This window comes from Lactuca virosa, chromosome 4 (genome assembly GCF_052849685.1).
Source record: "Lactuca virosa cultivar CGN04683 chromosome 4, Lactuca_virosa_CGN04683_v6, whole genome shotgun sequence".
In the NCBI taxonomy this organism is placed as follows: Eukaryota; Viridiplantae; Streptophyta; class Magnoliopsida; order Asterales; family Asteraceae; genus Lactuca; species Lactuca virosa.
In genome coordinates, this window is record NC_136429.1 from 332,564,738 (window position 1) to 332,578,724 (window position 13,987).

Here is a 13,987-nt window from a genome sequence, read left to right on the forward strand (position 1 = left end):
ACACCCGGTTGTGCGGCCACACACTCATGTGTGTGGCCACACACTCCTTTTGATGGAGTGTTTGGCCTATTTGCAACCCTAAATCTTAAACCAACCCATCCCTAATTCAAACATTGGTTGTACAAGGCTTTAGATCATCCAAACGGGCTCAAAATAATGCTAAAAGATAGCTGAAACGAGTTTAACATTGATAGAATTGGCTAAGTGTACAAGATAAAAGTTTCGGGTTGTCACATTTAGGGAGTTTAAAATACTAAAAATATGAATTTGGTGAAAAATCCCCGTCAAAATTGTCAAAAACGGGCTTAAGAGGCGAAAGTAGTCGAAAACCGGGAAATAGGGGCGAAGCTGCGAGGTTCGGTCCTTAAGAACGGAGAGGGAGGGTTCGGTCTTGGTGGTTCGGTTCGCTCGGAGCTGCTTCGGCTCTTCAGGGTCTCGGTCCGAAAGGGACCTTCGGTCCTCCGAAGTTCGGCTTCGGTCTATGGTAGCTTCGGTCCAATGAGGTGTTTCGGTCTTAGCAGGGTTCGGCTCTAAGAGGTTCGGCTCTAAGAGGGTTCGGCTCTAAGAGGTTCGCCTCTAAGAGGGTTCGGCCCTAAATGGCTATTTTTCAAATAAACTTCCCGCTTCAAGTGGTTTTTGGCTCCGTTAAGGGTCGGGATGCCCCAAATGATTATAAAAAGTTTTGAGAGAGATTTGGGAGAGATTTGCGAGAGATTTGAGAGAATTTTGAGAGAGAGAGAGAGAGATTGATAAAGGGAGATTGAGAGAGACTTCGTTTGTGACCTTTTTGGATGTTTAGTTTCGCAACGCAAGGTTTGTAAACCCCGTTAAGCCTCGTTACGAATGTTATATACCCCCGAGGGGTACGGAATAATGTTTTACTAAGTAGTTTCATCACTTACCCTGATTAGGGTTTAAGAATTCTGAACATACGAACTTTCCAAGTGATAACTTCTTATTAAAATAGCGAGTTGTATAGTAGTAACATCATGTAAAACCTAATATACAAGGGTTAGTTAAGTTGGCCGGTTTGACTTGTTGACTTTATTTGACTTTGACTTGACTAGAAATTGACGGTTGTCACAAAAGATGTATAATTCATGAAATGTTAAGGTTTAAGAAGAGATTTTTGAAGAAATCAAGAAGCTAAACCATATATCCAAGTGAAAACTTTCCAAAGATTATGATCTTGGTGAATATCCAAGTGAAAACTTTCCAAAGCTTAATATTTCATATTGGGTGTTATATTAAGGACTTTAGATCAACTATCTAGAATATCTCCCAAAATATGTCTAGTTCAGACATCTATGATCTTCCCAAATCTCTTGGAACTTTACTTCCTCCACCTCCTCCAATTATTCTCCCTAACCCACAAGTTCAAGGTCACTCAAGCCCTAATGGCAAGCAAGGTCTATGTGTGATCACATCTTAGAGATGAAGTCACATATTGACAAGCCGGGAGAGTTGGGTGTCAAAGTCTTGAGAAAGTTGGATGTTCAATCACTTTCTAAGTCACATAGTGAGTTCCTTTGGGACTACTATGAAACAGACTATGACATGAACCTTAATGATCATATCTATTTGCTTGGTGCTGCTGAATCAGCAATGATTTGGAACGATAGTAAAGCACATTTGATTAGAAGATCAACTTCCCAAAAACTTTATGGACAGTGACACTGGAAATCCAGAAAAAGCATTCTCTTCCCAATGGAAAGGGATTGGCCATAGTCAACCCGGTTGACCAAATGGTAAAGAGAAAGGCTAAGTCTGAGATAGTCCCATTACCAAAGGGTCCATATGTTTATTTTGCCAAAGGAAGGGGCGTTGATTGCAAAAATGCCAAATTTACCTAAGGACGTTAAAGTCAATAAGTTTGACTCTACATCAGGTAGAGCCCATTATCTAACTCTGTTAAGTTCTATTCTGAGATCCTCATTACATGATGTGAATGGGTCACATGTTGATGTTTTAAGAATCAAAGAATAGAGAGAAATCTTAAAGGAAGTATATGCTGATTCTGATCGCGAAGGTGGATTTCGACCGCATCAGAATTTTGAGCAGTTGCTTAAGAAGTTATGATATATTGCTAAGGAATAGATAACAACAATTTTCCATGTGGATTGTAAGGATAAGTTTTTCCGCAAAGTTTTAAAATAAAAGAAAAATGTTTAATTTTATTTATTTGAAGTATCCTTACAACGGCATTTGTGGAAAATTGTTGCTTATATGATTCCACTGACAGCAATATTGGAAAATGGATTTGATTCTTTCATTTGTGGTAGTGTCTAAATTTACCAAATCAGGAAAGTTCCTCATCACCCAAGTTTCAATTGGACCGAAACTTGGAATCATGCAAGTTGAATAGTATGAGGAATGAGAACTTTCAAGCATTGGAAAATCAAGACTAATTACTTGTTCACATGGATGTGTGAGTCAAGTGAAGGACTAAAGGGATCGAGTACACATTCTTGTGCACTGGTCATGTCCACCACAAAGCTCGTTAAGACTATTTGATTTACTAAAGTTTAGTAAATATGGTTATACTTACAAGTTTAAGTATAATTCTGAATCATTGGAAAAGTCTCAATGTATGGCAGAACGAATGGGAAGAATTAAATTAGGCAGAAAGATAAAAGTTTCTCAAATCTGAAAAGATGGGAGAGTACTTTAGTATCATGTTTGTGATCATCTTAATGATTTAGAAATCATATCACAATTAGTCCTCTAAAGGTCATCTAAGTGCATTCTTATGACTAAGAAGAGGAGTCATGAATTGTTGAAATGGTTAGATCAGGAAGATGAGTCATACTTCGTTCCAAAACAATTCTTAGAGTCATACTCCAAGATTGTAACTTGAGTGACATATCTTAAAGAAAGGCTTAAAACACTTGTCAAATGTAAGAGTAAAAGTGTCCTACTCTTGGTGTATGGCAAAGCTATTGTTTAGAAAAACATAGTGTACATGCTTGGAGCATGGGACAACTAGTGTTTTTAATTCAGGTATAAAGTTGATAAAACCGAAACAATGAAATAATGAGTAATCAGTATGGTGATAAATAAAAGTGGTCTATTTATATTCATAGGGTTTGATACCATATTTGATTCATTTATTCTTGTGTTTCATTTTGCATGTTTTGACTTCCAGAATAAACTAGGTCATTCTTCCTGAATGACTAAGTTATTCAAACTATCCACAGTCGGTCATATGTTGGAAGTAGATATGAATCAAGACTGTCATGGGTTGGCTTGTAGAGGTCTAAGATGTTGGACAAAGTGGTGCTACAACACTCATGAGTGCTCATAAGTTCTGAGTATTGGATTCAACCCACGCTCATTTGAATCACTTCATGGATTTTATCACGAGTGATCATGAGACGATAATATCTTATATTCTTCAAACCTAGAGATATGAGCTGTTACTATGAGTTGGTTATACATTGATTGCAAGAAAACGCATTGGTAACTCGATGTCATAAAGCGTGCCTTTGTGTATGATTCAACAAGTAGTAGAACAAGCCATATGAGTCGAAGTTTATCCATTCCTTTTACCTTCGGGATAAAAGCGATATCTGTGGGCCCCTCGATGATTTAGTGATGAGACATGTGAGTGCTTGGCCAAGCCAGGACTGATTTGATTTGTTGAATCAGTCAGTCATCATGAATCGGAAATCGGGAATCAGAAACCGGGTGGTACTTGATCTCGCACTCGTAATCATTTAACAGCTCAACCCATCTTCGCTGCCTCATATTTAATTCCTTCTGATTCAGAATGTGCTGGAGGCTTTTGTGGTCGGTGAAAATGGTGCACTTTGTACCATAGAAGTAGTGCCTCCAGATCTTTAGGGCGAAGACCACCGCTCCCAGATCGAGATCATGACTGGTGCAATTTACTTCGTGTGTCTTTAGCTGCATGGATGCGTAAGTTATCACCTTCCCACGCTGCATGAGGACACAACCTAACCCTTGGTTCGAAGCATCGCAGTAGACCACGAAATCTTCGGTTCCCTCTAGTAAGGATAGTAGTGGTGCGCTACAAAGGGATCACTTTGGGGTTTGGAAGGCGGCTTCTAGCTTTTCTGCCCAGTTGAAAGACACACCCTTTTGTGTCAAGGCTGTAAGTGTTGGATTAATGTCTAAGCCCATAACTATAATTGGTAAGACTTGACCCGACCCGACATGGTCCATTTGGGTTGCATGGCATCGGGACAATTGGATAGACAAGATGAGGAAAAAAGGATACTAGTGATTTATATTAATATATTATAAGTTCTAATATATTAATGTATAATCATATTATTTAATTAGTATTGATCAAGAATTAATTTATAATTAATTAAGTGATCAAAAGGAACTAATTAAATATGGACTCTAAGATATGTGTGTGTGATGGGCCAAGTTCATTTAGGTTGGGCTAAGCTTTCATGGATAGTCCATGGAGTGTTTAACCCATGGATCATATGAAATGAAAGGTCATGGGTATTAGGGTTTAACCCTAATCTCCACACTATATAAAGATGTACTTGGTTGGTGAAGTGGGACTAGTGTGTATGTGTACACAAAAGGGCAAGGCCGATTTCACTAGAGAGAACCAAAGTATCCTTATTCTCAAGGTTATTCCAAGTGTTCATGGTGTTGTGTGAACCATTTGAGGTGTCACACTTGGGGCACTAGGCACTCAAGCTTCATGAAGACAAGTTACATCAAAAAAGGTATGTATTCTATCTATTTTACTACCCCAAGTATATGATATTTGTATGCTAGTATAGGGTAATATCTTGGAAACTTCATATTTGCATGTATAATAGAAAAAACATAGATCCAAGGTATTTAGGGTTGTATGTGTACCATAGGATGTTGTAGTATACTAAAACCCAACAGTAAGGGGTTTGACGATCTTAGAAAAATTCTAGATAAACCTCCGGTAGTAGCCTGCAAGACCCAAGAATTGACGGATTTCTGTTGGGGTTCTCGGGATAGCCCAACCTTCAATGGCCTTTATCTTGGAAGGATCTACATGAATCCCTTCCTTGCTGACTACATGACCCAACAAGTTTACACTGCGGATCCAGAATTCACATTTGGAAAGCTTCGTATAGAGTTTCTCAGCTCTTAGGGTTTCTAAGATTTGACGGAGATGTTTACCATGCTCTTCTTTGCTTCGAGAGTAGACAAGAATATCTTCGATGAAGACAATCACGAATTTATCTAGGAAAGGGCGGCAATATCGATTCATGAGGTCCATAAATGCAGCGGGGGTATTTTTCAGACCGTAGGCCATTACGACAAATTCGTAATGATCGTATCGTCTTCGAAAAGCGGTTTTGGGAATATCCTCTCCCCGAACTCAAAGTTGATGATAACCGGATCTCATATCTATTTTTTTGAGAAATAACTAGCTCCTTGAAGCTGGTCAAATAGATCGTCGATTCGTGGAAGTGGGTACCGATTTTTGATGGTAAGCTTATTTAGTTCCCTATAATCGATGCACATTCTAAAGGATCCGTCCTTTTTCTTGACAAACAAGACCGGAGCTCCCCAGGGCGAGAAGCTTGGTCGGATGAATCCTTTGCTCAACAGCTCGCTTAGTTGGCAGGATAACTCCTGCATTTCGGCGGGAGCTAACCTGTAGGGTGATTTGGCAATTAGTGTGGCTCCTGGTATCAGGTCGATGTGGAATTCGACCTGTCTTACTGGGGGTATTCCCGGAAGGTCTTCAGGAAATACATCCGGAAATTTGCATGCCACTGGGATGTCTTTAATGTTGATTTCTTTTTTTCGCTTTGTCTACAACATGAGCGAGGAACGCATATTTTTTTGAGAAATAACTAGCTCCTTGAAGCTGGTCAAATAGATCGTCGATTCGTGGAAGTGGGTACCGATTTTTGATGGTAAGCTTATTTAGTTCCCTATAATCGATGCACATTCTAAAGGATCCGTCCTTTTTCTTGACAAACAAGACCGGAGCTCCCCAGGGCGAGAAGCTTGGTCGGATGAATCCTTTGCTCAGCAGCTCGCTTAGTTGGCAGGATAACTCCTGCATTTCGGCGGGAGCTAACCTGTAGGGTGATTTGGCAATTAGTGTGGCTCCTGGTATCAGGTCGATGTGGAATTCGACCTGTCTTACTGGGGGTATTCCCGGAAGGTCTTCAGGAAATACATCCGGAAATTTGCATGCCACTGGGATGTCTTTAATGTTGATTTCTTTTTTTCGCTTTGTCTACAACATGAGCGAGGAACGCATAATTCTTCTTGTGCAGGCACTTCTGTTCCTTGATGCACGAGATAAGATGAAGGTTGGCACCAGGTTTATCACCATAGATTGTTAGACTTTTGTGATTGGGGAGTTGAAGGCAAACGACCTTCTCGTGGCACATAATATTGGAACGGTGGGGCTTTACCAATCCATGCCGATGATCACATCAAAACTCCTCATATTTAATGGCATCAAATCTATTTGGACTGAATGGTTGTTTAGTGTTAATGTGCACCCTACGTAAACATCTTCAGTTGTTTCAGTTTTCCCCATTAGCCATCTCCACCGTGAAGGATTCGCTTAGCTTCTAGGGTCGTTTTTTTAGTAAGTGTTTGAATTTGTTACTAACGAAGCTTCGCTCAGCTCCACTATCGAATAAAATGCAAAAGAAAGTGTTGTTAAGAGATAATGTACCAGTAACAACCATCGGGTCTTGAATTGTCTCACCTTGACCCATTGTCAACACTCTTCCTGATGTTCCTGCCCCCTAATTGTTTGCTTTGGAGCAGTTACACCGGAAATGGCCGGTTTCTCCACACCCATAGCAGGTGTAATTGGCCCCATCATTGTTGTTGTTGTTATTGTTGCTGTGGTTTCTGTTGTTGTTGTTGTTGTTGTTTGGCTGTTAGTTCTGTCGTGGTTGAGATCTACAGTATCAGGCGGTGTGTCCACTCTTGTTGCATCTATTGCAATACGGCTTCTGATAGGCTTCCTTATGATGGAAATTGCACTTATTGCATTTTGGAAGGCTTCCAACATATGGTCTTGCTGGTGTTGATGCAGTAGGTGTCATGGCCGCATGGACAACAACAACATGTTGTTTCTTCGAGGACCCTTGAGTTGGCCGTCCCTTTCTCTTACTCCCAGACTCTCGCTTCCTGCTCTTAAGTTTGGGGTTTGGAGTGCCTTGATAAGCTGTCACTCGTTGGTTTCCGGGGTTGTTTCTTCGACTGGAATTGTCGACACTATATCCACCTCTGTTGGTGTTTTTTGCATTGAGTTGTGCCATAGCAGCGGTTACGACAGCTTGGAATGTAGCAGAGTCCATCTGCAGGATTGGTGTCTTACAGGTGTGCCTGTTATTTCTGTGGGATGACATTTTCTACTGCATGATGATAAGCAAGATCGTGAGTAACGATGGTCATTTCTGGTTGTACTCTATAAACTTCGCGTTTTGTCGTATGGTTCACAATGTTTCAATCTATAACGCTATGATGTATTTATGGTAGTAGGTCATCGTAGTTTTGGCACGAATATTAAGTCTATCCATAGAGTATATAGGTTGTTTTGGTTTCAAGATCCTTGAGTATCTAGCGGTTTCGGGGGTGCGGTTGTGCATATAAGTGAATTCATGTAATAAGAAGAACAATTAGTTGTTTCATTAGTAAGTACCATCTTAGCACACGAAAGAGAGTCATAACGGATAATAGTGGGGGAAAAAGCTAATCCTAATCATGGCGGAGAGTGTCTGGTGGTGGTGTTGATGAAGTGGATGCACCCTGGAGATGAGCTACTTGTCGCTCGTTGTCTCGTAGTCGTGCCTCCCAAACTGACTGTCTCGTTTGGAAGTCTCCGATCACTTCTTGTGTTTGGTTCTCATCTCTCTCAACAGCAGCCCACGTTTGGTCCGTTTGATTTAGGGTGTCCTGAGCTTGGTTGTCAATATCTCGGGTGTGTCGGGCCATGTCTGAGAGGGCCCGGTCAGCTGGTCCCCCATGACTAAGATCGAGAAGACCTCAGTTCATACCGTAGAGCAGTCATATCCCTTGCTGGCGACTCCATCTCTAATATCGTGTGCCCATGAGGCGTGGGGCCATCGGGGCCCAAACGATAAGTCGGTACTTTGGCCATGTATGGAGGATTGATTACCTCGGACTCTGCATCCGATTCATCATCGTCATTGCCCTCGAGCTCTTCCTCTTCGAGATCCACCACTGACTCGGCGGTTCCATCTGTAAGTTCTACTACATGTTCCTCCTCTAGTTCTTCCTCTGAGTCTCCTGCTGGGCCTTCCTCTGGTTCAAGCCACCCTGCCTTTCCCTCACTAGGGAGATAGGGGTCTCCTGGCTAATGATACCCGGCCATAGTGTCTGCACGTAAGTGTATAAATACTAGAAACCAATAGCACACAAAATACTCCTATAGTAAGTTTTTGATTCATTTTCCATCACCATTACTCCCAAGCACATGTTGGTCGTATTTTGAATGAATGTAGTTGATCAGGCTACATTCACCCCCAATCCAACTACATAACTGCCCGGGTTTAAGCGCGATGTTCAAATCCTCCAAAGACTTTTACTGTTCTTGTTGTGTTATTACTCTAAAATGCACACATAGGTATGTATTTTAATTATTATGTTCATAGTAGTTTAGTCCCATTGTATTTATAGTTGCATATCTTGTGTTATTAGATATGCTAGTTCACTATAAACAGTGCTCTGATACCAATCTGTCACACCCCCGAACCAGACGGCGGAAACGTCTGGGGGCTTGAGTGTGACTCCATTGTTGTAGTATCATCACAAAGTATATAATTGAAACATAACATCATCATCATCACACATGTAATATAACAACATTCATTGTTTACATCGAGTTTTGTATTTGAATATTACATGCCAAAATAATTCAAGTCTGATGAAATAGAAATATAACAAAATATCCATTAGTTTGTTCGTCCCAACTTGCTTCAACGGTTTCCTGAGAATACAACTTAATTTAAAAAGTCAACATAAAAATGTTGGTGAGTTGATAAACATGTTTGAAAAAAAAATGATTTGTATAACTTTGTAATCACAAGAAAATCCTGTATTTTCTTAAAATAGTTTAGTATGTTTGTGTCCGATCTTGTATTAATGCATGTGTGTTATTGATTTATAGAATGCCAAAAGTGAATGTAAATAAAATGCCCCTGGACAACCCGATGTTGCCTGTAAAAGAAGAAAAGACAAAGCTGTCGTACCAACCCCGAGGTTGGGTACCAATGTGAGTAAGTTTCCGAGTAATCCAAGAGAAAAGAGAATGGTCTTCCACAAACTTTATAACGTTAATTCCTCTAAGTGAGTCGTTATAAACATACTAAATAATGACAATTTCGCCTGTCTTGGCGTTTATGAACTCCGACGGAAAAATAGAATAAGGTTATAGTCACCCTAGACTGATGTAGTCTAACTGTAGCGAACAGTTCAAGTGTGTGGGGTGTCATCCCCGTATAGATCTATACACAAAACCCCGCTCTCCCTCCTAGAGACTCTGATTATAACTACAGGCTACGATCGTACACTCAATAGGTGTCAACCGATAAGTCTCACTAGATCCTTAATTAAATTTTACGCAAATAGAAACATATAAACTCATTCCGAGCCCAATGAACCATGTCTGCGGACCACCGAGTCTCACTGAACACGTAAGTCATTTTCAGGCCCGAAAGAAATGAGATCATATAACATGGGCCCAAAATATATGTAAAAGGACAACTATGGCCCATTTCACATGTAATGTATTTATAGGCCCAAATAGCACGCAAATAGTATCTAAGGTCCGTCGCGCATGTTAATGGGTCAGTGAGGCCCAATAAACAAATAGATGGTATTTAGGACCTATTAAGCATATTAATGGGCCACTAAGGCCCAATATTATACGAATGGCAAAATTAGTCCGTTTATTATTTTATTGCTAGTATTAGCCAAATTATTTACCAAAATAGTATAAAAAGCCCACTATTTGTAAAAATGACATTCTTGGCCCAAAAAGCCAAAAATTTACAATTAAGGCCCAATATTAGTAAAAATAACACTTTTGTCCCCATTTTGTTCAAAACTTGTATTTATGGCTAGTTTTTGGTAAAAATAAGATTTTTAACCCATTTCTGTCAAAATATCATTTTTGGCTTGATTTTTGTGAAAATACACATTTTCTGGTTTTTGACTTTTCTGACCCGATTGTTGGAGAATTTGTAGAAAAATCATCGTGAGTCGAAATTTGGATCCGTAAACTCTGGAAGTTTGGACATTTTGTCTACTTTGTTCACAAATTTTTCTTATAATTTTTAATGGCCTCTATCCAATGTGAAATTGCTCACCTTCACAGGCTGGTCCGAGATTATTTCAAATATGATAGGCAGTTTTGTAAAATTCGCCACAAATTGTAGAAAAATCATATGAAAACGTGAGAGTAGTCATTTTAAAGGTATATACCTGAACGTGTTTCATGTAAAACATTTTTGAAAAATATTACCATTAAGGTGGTCAAAATAGTTCGATATTGGACCAAAACTTTTCTGTCAAGGGCTGATTTTTGAGTTTAAGTTATCCATGTTTGTACACAACACTTGTTTTTGCTATTTTAAGTGTATAAATCCCAGATCTACAAGTTTAACATGTATTATATGTGATAACACATACTTTTCTGAAGGTTTTCATGTAGATCCAAGTGATAAACTTCATATTCTTAACATATTTTTAGATTTATGAAGTAAATAACACATAATCACCAAATAAATCATGAAAAACACACATATTCATGTATATACACATAGATCTACACAAAGCAACTTGTATTCTCCCGAAAAAAATAGTAAAAACCAAAAATAGGGGGTATGAACTCACTTTGAGGTTTGGATTCGGTTTTGATGAAGAATGAAGTAAAGATCTCGACTTTGGCAAGCTCCTTGAAGGATTTTCGAACTCTATGAAGCAAAGATGTATAATTCATGAAATATTATGGTTTAAGAAAAGATTTTTGAATAAATCAAGAAGCTAAACCATAGATCCAAGTGAAAACTTACCAAAGATGATGATCTTGGTGAAAAATCTCTTGAGAATACCCACAAATCTCGAAATTTAGAGGAAGAAGGAGGAGTTATTTTGAGAGAGTTTTGAAGGTGTTTGAATGAAAAATGGAGGTGATATGATGGGTGTTTTGGCCGAGATTAATAAGAGAAGAGAGAGAGATATGGTGAGGTGATGTTTGCATGGAAGACCACCATGCAAACATGAGGTGTCCAATGTACAAATTTCCTCGTTTTCCTTTTTTTTTTGTCTAATAAGCTTAATGGTAATGGGTAATGGGCCGAAAATTTGGGCTTAAGAGAGATGAGGATGAATTGATTTGGCCCATTATTAGTCTTGTTCGAATTTACGAAGTTTAATAATATTTTTCGGCCCATTGGGCCCTTATTAAGGGTCTCGGCCCAATGAGGCCCAATGAAGGGGTTTACGACCCATTACAAATAAGAAGGATCATCCTAGGCCCACATGGCCCAATATGCTAATGTTTTACAAGTGTGGGTCTTATTAGATCCCAATTAGGGTTTCTAGACCAAAGATAGTCAAGTTGAAGGTTTATTGGTCCATTAGGCCCAATAAGAGAACCCTAGCTCATATTAGACTGGAACCGTGATTTCTAGGGTTTTCAACACCTTACTGACTATAAGAAATATATTGAGTGAGCATAGAGTATGATATTCATTTCGAGTACAAGTCATTACACTAGATGAATGTTTACATGAGAATAGAATTTCCTAGCTAAAATGCTAGTTGTGACACATTGTTCCTTCATTGGCCTTCCTTTCTTCTTTGGTGGCATAGGGACAGGTTCCCTGGTTGCATTCTTGCATCCTTTCTAGTTATGGCCATACTCAAATCACTTACCACACCTTACAGTTCTTGGGGTGTGTGCTCTTCCATCATTTTCACTTACATGTCTCCTTCTATTGACCTTTGGCCTACCAGGCATTCTCCTTGACACTGGTGGTAAGGGCTTTATGAATTCAGTTTGAGGCCATAGATTTGAACCATTCACTGGAGTAATGTTAGCAGAGTAACACTTAAGGAATTTTTCCTTGGAAAATATGTCATGAATATACTCATCAGGTGTTTGATGGATATAGTTGATGGTTGCAATGACATGAACACATGGGATCCCAGCCAGATCCCATAACCTGTAGGTACAATGCCTTCCATCTAAATCCACCATGTAGCTATCACATCCTCTCCTTGCTTCAAACACATGTTGTTGACTATGAATTATTAACCAAAACCTACATCCACAAGTTACATGTTAAAGTGTTACCTAATGAAATTAAAACAAAAGTTACATGTTAAAGTGTTACCTCATGTCTCCCAAAAAAGCTTCATCTTCTTTAACACTGCTGGAGATATACGGGTATTCCATTTAGTGCTTTCCTCAATCATTTAAGCAAACCTATCCATGATGTATATCATTATTTCTTCAAGCATTGTGATCAATGGTTTTTTCCTAGCATCCACAATGATGGAGTTGAAGCACTCTGATATACTATTCTCCACTGCCTCACATGCATACCCTGTACTCATGTAAGCTCTACACCATGTTTGGGGTTCTTTGGACATCAGATGCTCATATGCACCAGGATTGAGATTTTTAATTGTGTCCATATGTCTCTTGAAATCACCTTCCACACAGCTCCTAGCTGCAACCCAAAAACAGCTTCTTCAACTCCAACCCAGTGTAAGCTTTTCTAAAATTTGCATATATATATTTCGGGCACATTGCTTGTGCTCCACATGTGGCAATATATCTTTAACAAATTGCAACAAACCCTATACAAAAACCAGCATACATGTAAGTATTTTTAAGTAATTTGAAAAAGGATTAATATTTTATAAAGAAACTTACTTTATGTTGATCTGATATAACTACCAAGCCCCTTCCATCAATAAGGTCTAGATCACCACTGAGTAGCTCAAGGAACCAAGTCCAGTTGGACTTATTTTCCACATCAACAACAGCCCAAGCAAGTGGATAAACCTGGTTGTTGGCATCTCTACCAATGACTGTTAGCAGTTCACCCTTCACCTGCCCCTTTAGAAAGCACCCATCAAGCCCAATTACTCTCCTACACCCTCTTTTCCAGCTAACACTTAGTGCTTTGAAACAAATGTAAAACCTGTGAAAATAATTCTTTCCATCTAGATTGGTTGTTACACCAACTTGGAATGTGGACCTTGGGTTTGACCTTAACAATTCATGGGCATAATCACATATCCTTGCATAATGCTCAGTGATTGTACCTTCTATTAAATTTTTGGCCCATTTCCTTGCCCTTCTAACTTGTCCTATAGATACCACACACCTATACCTTTGTTTGATGTCATCAATCATTTCCTGAAGTTTCATCTTTGGCTTATTTACAGTTTCAATCACATAATGTCTTCCAATCCATTCTGGGGACACAATGGATCCAAACTTAAACTGCCTAGAACATTTATGGTCACCATTCATAGCTTTGATATGAAAAGATCTTTCTTTGTACATCCATGCAGCATAAATTCTGAAAGGGCATTTATTCTCCTCCTCCTCTTGCCACATCTAGCTACAATTCTTTTACTATCAAAATTTTCAAAGTATATTCTATAGCCATGTGACACTGCATAATTAGTGACACAAACCTTCAGTTAGGCAGGGGATTCAAATATGTCACCAAGCTTTGGTATGATCTTGTTCCACTTGATGGTTGTGTCATGAATTCTATAGTTGTTTTTCAATGCCTCCTGTTCGTCTTCATCACTCTGCCAATCAGTAGCATGGTACACTTGTGCTCTGATTTCATCTGCCATACTAGAATTTCGTAGGTTTTCATCACTTAATAGAACATTTAGGAAGATATCCTTACATTTATCAAGTGAGGACACAAATTCTTCCTCTGGTTCGTGGTCCATGTAAATGTCGTGGAGTTCAAAATCCATTTCACTC

At 39.2% G+C, this 13,987-nt stretch overlaps 1 protein-coding gene across 1 annotated transcript; it reads right to left on the bottom strand.

The window, feature by feature from the left end:
- Positions 1–12,447: 12,447 nt before the first annotated feature.
- On the bottom strand, positions 12,448–13,603 carry LOC145106135 (uncharacterized). Its single transcript, XM_079043166.1, has 3 exons — positions 12,911–13,603; positions 12,783–12,834; positions 12,448–12,704 (listed from the first exon to the last, which is right to left on the bottom strand). Exons 1-3 carry the CDS (start codon positions 13,601–13,603, stop codon positions 12,448–12,450), a joined length of 1,002 nt encoding a protein of 333 aa, XP_078899292.1.
- Positions 13,604–13,987: the final 384 nt, after the last annotated feature.

Coding starts and splice junctions, on each gene's coding strand:
- LOC145106135 (XM_079043166.1), bottom strand. CDS start 13,603: ATGTGGCAAGAGGAGGAGGAGAATAAATGCCCTTTCAGAATTTATGCT. Junction 12,835..12,910: donor TTATATCAGATCAACATAAA/GTAAGTTTCTTT, acceptor GTTTTTGTATAG/GGTTTGTTGCAATTTGTTAA. Junction 12,705..12,782: donor ACATGTGGAGCACAAGCAAT/GTGCCCGAAATA, acceptor TTTGGGTTGCAG/CTAGGAGCTGTGTGGAAGGT.